At 40.2% G+C, this 7,061-nt stretch overlaps 1 protein-coding gene across 2 annotated transcripts in view; it reads left to right on the top strand.

Annotated features, from left to right (window-relative positions):
• The first annotated feature begins 1,179 nt into the window (after positions 1–1,179).
• LOC142663242 (rap1 GTPase-GDP dissociation stimulator 1-B-like) overlaps positions 1,180–7,061 on the top strand; it is a 150,784-nt gene continuing 144,902 nt past the window's right edge. For both annotated transcript variants that reach the window (XM_075841739.1, XM_075841738.1), the window contains exon 1: positions 1,180–1,319. In XM_075841739.1, coding sequence (XP_075697854.1) covers positions 1,316–1,319 — 4 coding nt within the window. In that variant the 5' untranslated portion in view covers positions 1,180–1,315. The remainder of the gene's footprint in view (positions 1,320–7,061) is intronic.

Here is a 7,061-nt window from a genome sequence, read left to right as displayed (position 1 = left end):
ATGCATCAAAACCGCGCAGTCAACTACGCTATTGATTCCGTGAAAACAACAGAAACCTTATAGAACGGAGACAAACGGAAACCATTTGCAACGGATGTGTTACCATTGAAATCAATGGTAATGCAAATGGAAAGCTATGGTTTCCATTTGGTTTCCATTCATGGGTTCCCCCGACGGAAAAGTCAGACGGAACCCATGAACGGAGTCCCAACGCAGATGTGAACGAAGCCTAACATATATGGACATAAGGAAGAGCCCTAGAGTCCCTGGGCAGAGCGCTAGTAGAAGATCTTCCCGGGGACTCCAGCCCTGGGAAAGCTCTACACCCCGGGCGACGTATCCAAGTATATGCCATACAGTCGGATATGTTTTGGCTTAATTGAACAAAATCCAGGGCATTAACCGGTCACTGCCTGCTCCATGGTTTTGTTCACTGTAATTGACATCAGCACCAAAATCGGTTAAGCCGTATAATGTACAAACAGGAGCGCCACACTTTCCATTGTCCACACCTGGTAATGGAGGGGGCCCAGACATCTTGGCTGTATGGGGCCCAGAAATTCCTGATGGCGGCCCTGACCAAAACCATTAGTTGGTCCAAAATATGAAGGGGTGCAAATCTTTCCATTACCTTCTTTTATGTGTGTGATCCACCCTTCGTTTTGTCTGCCAAATACTGAAGTAAAATACTGACCAAAATACTGCCGATTGAATCACTTTTATAAATTTCTTCAGTCAGTGTTTATCTCAAAGCCCTTACAACTCATCACTCGTCGCTATTGTTGTGAAGTGGTTAAAAATTCCTAGACATTTATTTTAAATCAGTTGTCTCACCCACATAGTTTCTATGTTTTCTCCTCGTATATTACGTCTCCACTGTAGCAATCCCCCCCCCCCCCATAAGAAATCTATTTATAGTGCAGCACATAGAACAGAGAAAGGATTCCCATTGTAAATGAGACTAGCTAAATAATAACCGGCTCGATGAGATCAAATATTCACAGTGAAAATAGAGAATGGAGCTGGTAAAATATCCCGTGGCCCTGTTATTTCTATGTTGACATTGCTGCTCATGACAATCCCAAGCTTGTCGTGTAAGCTGTTGTCAGGGATTAAGTAATTAGGGAGTATTAAATGCATTTGAGGAGCTGGGTCATTGAAAAGGGAGAGGGAGGGAGACAGAAACATAGAGGGAGCAGTAGAGAGATATAAAAATCTATCCCTTACTCACAGCCTGCAAGCTGTAAGGGACAGATCGTCACTATAGACGTGTTTTTTTATTTTCACATCTGGCTGCTTGATATTTACGACAGAGATGGGTGAGTATTGATTGCAGGATGATAGATTGACAGAAGTAGCTATGTTCGGCTAGGCTTACAGTAGACAGGAATGTGCAATGCACCTTCGGAATTCAGAACGGCCGAGAAACCATTCCAGCTACGAAGGTTTCTTGTAAACCGATGGCATCTCAATGCAAGGCATGCAGTATAGCAGAAGCTATCAGTATAACACTATATGTATATTTGTTTCTTTCGATAAAGGTTTTAAAAACTTTAACACAATTTGATGAAGACACAATATAGGTCTACGTGGCCTTTTTCAGCGTGCAGACCTTGATACACGAATGCTTTGATTTCTTGTTATGTAGGCCTTTCTGAATGCTATTATTTACTAAATAATTTTATATATATATTATATTATATTGGAATTTTACATGTTTGCCTGTCATGGCAGTGCATATAATAAGTACATGCAGTCTTAGTGAATGAGCCTTGACTGGTAGCAATACAAATGTAATAGTTGTTAGTGAATCTAGACTCCAAGTTAATATTCTTGAGCATTGATGTATTATTTATAACCAACTTTAAGCTGTTGGACTCTGTGCTTTCCAGTGAAATGGGTCTCTGTAGGATAGAAAAGAATGCATCATTAGAGATTTGTCTAATTAATGCCCAGGAAGGATTAATATCACTACAAAAATTAGGTTGATAGAATAGCTGCATGTAGGAATGTTTCTCAGTTCACTATTACTCATAAAAGTTTTGTGATTTCTCTAATTGAAAGAAATGTTAGACTGTTGCATGAATATGTAGCAATAATCTTAAAGGCACCTGCTCTTGGAATTAGTGCTACAAAGGCTTGGATATTTCCTCTGTGCAGAGATTGCAGAGCTTGTGAAAGGAGGGGATAGTGTATAACAAGTCATGTTATACATTCTCTTAAAGGGTTACAATTTTACAAAATAGATCCAACTTGGGTAAATAAATATACTCAAGGGTGTTTTTATTTTTAGCTAATAGTCCCCACATGCTCTTTTTTCTATGTGTATTGGAGTGGTGGTCCTCTATGTTGGCAAAACTCTCCCCTCAGTGCTGTGCAGCTATTGGTAGCTATTGGCCATATCTACAGGGCACTGACGTAATTTGCTGTTCACAATCTCCCTCAGCCTTCAGCACTCCATTGTATAGCTGATTCCCCCTGCTTCCTGATATCAGAGTTCCACTTTAAAGAGGCTCTGTCACCAGATTTTGCAACCCCTATCTGCTGTTGCAGCAGACAGGCGCTGCAATGTAGATTACAGTAACTTTTTGTTTTTAAAAAACGAGCATTTTTGGCCAAGTTATGGCCATTTTTGTATTTATGCAAATGAGGCTTGCTAAAGTACAACTGGGCGTGTTGAAAAGTAAAAGTACAACAGGGCGTGTATTATGTGCGTACATCGGGGCGTTTTTACTACTTTTACTAGCTGGGCTGTTGAGTTATAGGCCAACAAAAACAAACTATTGAATAATTTATCTTAAATGGGTACATTTAAAATTATTGGCATCAATGATCCTAATCAAGTATTGACCAATAGCAAGCAATACATTGGAACATTTTTTTCTTCCCAGAAACAAAAAAAGGAAATAGGAAATTAGTGGACAGACCAACATTTTTAAAATGAAAGAATATTTCCAGGAAATCTAAGGATGTATTGATGTTTTTTTTTTTCTGTAGCCCATGTTCTTGACACGGGCCAGATATGTGAGCACTCCCGATACATTTTTGAATCGATAGGCAGAGGTAGCTCGAGGGTTCCCCTCTAATGTGACCAAAAGCTCGATAAGCTTAATAAAGGACTCAAGGTAGTCCGAAACATTTCTGCTATGCTACAATTCAGCTACATGCAATGGATTGTGTGAAACCTTAATAAAGATCAATGTTTCATTAGCACACTATAGGTCTGGAGTGCTGTTAATCTTTAGCTATATATGATAATTATACAAAACTTTTGTTGCGCAACCCGGGCCCATTGAATACTCTCTTTAAGATAGCATAAACCTTATATTTACTTCATTGATGCGCCTTACTCTGATCCGCCATTGTCCATCTGGTAAGAATAGGAAGAAAAGCAGACTGTGTGATGAGAGTGCTTGACATTGTATAGACAGCTCACTGGGCTACATGCTGCAGCATGGTAGTATTTTTCACCAACCACCCTAAAGGGGGTACACTCAATACATGCCCCCTTCTGAGTGGACCCTCTACATCTGTGCTCCTTCAGATACTACGCAATTATTCAAGGTTCCTCGTTGTAGAATCACAAAACATTTAATTGCCCAAAAAGATTACTTGTTCATAATAAGAAAAGCCATGTTTTTTTTTTTTTTTAAATGCTTACAAATATATTGTGCTAGCCTGAGACAGAATGATTCCTGGACAGATGTTGAATTAATTCTGTTCGTAGTTGCTGTATTATAAACTAGAAGAAAAAGTTTGTACAGTCTATTATATATAACCATTGTCATCTGGAAAAAAATAAAGCTCTCAGTGACCTTAAAGAGGCTCTATCACCAGATTTTGCAACCCCTATCTGCTATTGCAGCAGATAGGCGCTGCAATGTAGATTACAGTAACGTTTTTGGATGATACTTCTCATCAGAACGCCCAGCTAGTAAAAGTAGTAAAAACGCCCCGATGTACGCACATAATACACACCCAGTTGTACTTTTACTTTTCAACACGCCCAGTTGTACTTTTGCAAGCCTCATTTGCATAAATACAAAAATGGTCATAACTTGGCCAAAAATGCTTGTTTTTTAAAAATAAAAACGTTAATGTAATCTACATTGCAGCGCCTATCTGCTGCAATAGCAGATAGGGGTTGCAAAATCTGGTGACAGAGCCTCTTTAAATTAGGTCTAGATCCTGTAAACACAGAACTACAATCTCAAAATAGGTCTACAAAATAAAATAGGTCATAAAATAGGACATTAAAAAAAAAAAAAAAAAAGAGCATAAAATAGGTCTTTCCACCTTAAGGCTGGATTCACACGAGCATGTTTGGTCCGTAAAGGACAGAACGTATTTTGACCGCAAGTACCGGACCGAACACCCTGCAGGGAGCCGGGCTCCTAGCATCATACTTATGTACGAAGCTAGGAGTCCCTGCCTCTCTGTGTTTTCATGTTTTCAGTACGGGACAGTAGTTCCACGGAGAGGCAGGGACTCCTAGCATCGTACATAACTATGATGCTAGGAGCCCGGCCCCCTGCAATGTGTTCGGTCCGTGACACGCGGCAGAAATACGTTCTGTCCTTTACGGACCAAACATGCTCGTGTGAATCCAGCCTAACTAAAATACATTTTATGGAAGCAACATAAGCCCTCATCCTCTCCCTAGCAAACTCCATGATGTCTACTCAGAGACAGAATCAGGACAAGTTGCATTCTATCCGGTAATTACTTGCTTTGTCGCTAGAAAGAAAACATTTTTTACTTTCTTTTTTCTTTTCTTCACTGCACTGCTTTTTAAATTTGAAAGTGATCCAAAAATTATCCTTTTTTGGTGGTAGATACCTGCCAGTGTTTATACACACACGGTGGTGTCGGAAGGAGCAATGACATTTTAACAAGCAGTCCAATTTTAATAATAAATAATTACTTTTTGGGGAGAAGAAACTGGTTTAGTGTTATTTTAAAGAAAATATATATTGAATTATCTACCACTTCCACTCCCACGACTACATGTGCCCGGGACAGTGTGCCTGATCATCCTGGAAAGTGAAGAAGCAATGGCTTTTTACTCTGTTTATTTGAAAAAACAATTGTCACTTGGACACAAACTGATGTATAATTTTTGGTGGCACTATTATTAGCAATTAGATTAACGTCACATCCATGATGTCTGTATTAGCTGGCAGCGGCACACTGTCAGCACCAGGATTTAAATTGAAAAAATATTGTCACTTGCATACAGACTGAAGTATAAGGGTATGTTCACATGCAGTGTTTTCAGACGTAATTCTGGCATTTTACGCCTCGAATTACGCCTGAAAAAAATGCCCCTAATACACCTACAAACATCTGGCCATTGCTTTCAATAGGAATTACGATGTTCTGTTCCCACGAGCCTTTATTTTACGCGTCACTGTCAAAATACTGCGCGTAAAATGACGGCTCATCAAAAGAAGTGCAGGACACTTCTTGGGACGTTTTTGGAGGTGATTTTCATTGACTTCACAGCTCCAAAAACGGCCGTAAAAAACTCCATGAAAAACGCGAATTGTTAAAAAAACGTTTGAAAATCAGGAGTTGTTTTCGCCTGAAAACAGCTCCGTATTTTCAGACGTTTTTGCTCACTGCGTGTGAACATACCCTAAGGGTATGTGCACACACACTAATTACGTCCGTAATTGACGGACGTATTTCGGCCGCAAGTCCCGGACCGAACTCAGTGCAGGGAGCCGGGCTCCTAGCATCATACATATGTACGATGCTAGGAGCCCCTGCCTCTCCGTGGAACTACTGTCCCGTACTGAAAACATGATTACAGTACGGGACAGTTGTCCTGCAGAGAGGCAGGGACTCCTAGCATCGTATATAACTATGATGCTAGGAGCCCGGCTCCCTGCACTATGTTCGGTCCGGTACTTGCGGCCGAAATACGTCCGTAAATTACGGACGTAATTAGTGTGTGTGCACATACCCTAACAGTGCTGTAAAAAATGCTTGACAGAACAATACGACAATTTTAGGTGCCACTATTAGAAATATGCAAAGCAATACGTAACGTCACGTCCATGACGTCTGTATTAGCAGGCAGCGGTACACTATCAGCATCAGGATTTAAAGTGAAAAAGTATCGTTACTGGATACAGATTAAAGTATACAAGTGCTGTAAAAAAATGCTTGACAGAACAATACAGCAATTTTTGGTGCCACTATTAGATATATGCCAAACAATGAGTGACATCACGTCCGTGACGTCTGTTCCAGAAGGCAGCAGCACTCTTTCAGCACCCGGATTAATATTATTGACAAAGATTTGTGAATGATGTAATGCAGATTGGTGATTCACAAATTAATGTATGAGCTGTATAGCTGCAGCAGCACTCACTCACAGCAATGGCTAATTGTGTCTGCCTAACTAACACACTTCTACTGACTGATTCCTATCTCTCTACAACATCTATCTCTCTATCAAATTATTGTAAATCTAACGATCTATTCTCTTCTCCTCACTATGAAACACACTCACTGACACAAACCCACTATCTATCTGTATTCTGTGTTTTTTCTTTCTCTGATTCTCTGTCTTAAGTCTGCTTTCTCCTCTCGGCATCCCCACATAGCAGAAGCATTTCCTGGTTGGGCTGTTTATAGTGGCTATGACACACATGACTGTCATCAGTGACTCACACCTTTACCCCTCATGACTGGCTGTGCTAGTAAAATGGTGACTGCAAGTCATTATGGGAAAGCCCGCCAGGCCACCGCCCGAGGTCTTCTTCTCTGTCTTCTTCTCTTCTTCTGATCTGTAAAATGGTCGCCACCACTATTTAACGATTCGTGCATGTGGTTCAAGTCCCAAAAGCTTTGGAATTGCTAAAGTTATAAACTTTTGGGAAATTCGTAACTAATTTGTGTAAAATCCATTTGCTCATCTCTAATTATTGACTAAATTGTGGCCCATAACCACGTGAAAAAAGTGATAAACTTTCCAGGTCCAACATATTTGGTACATGTCACCCCTATCAGGGTATCCTCTAAAACATGTAGGAGGTTAGTAAGGGACCGCA

Source organism: Rhinoderma darwinii, chromosome 11 (assembly GCF_050947455.1).
Source record: "Rhinoderma darwinii isolate aRhiDar2 chromosome 11, aRhiDar2.hap1, whole genome shotgun sequence".
Lineage (NCBI taxonomy): Eukaryota > Metazoa > Chordata > Amphibia > Anura > Rhinodermatidae > Rhinoderma > Rhinoderma darwinii.
This window is presented reverse-complemented; position numbering and strand designations above follow the sequence as displayed.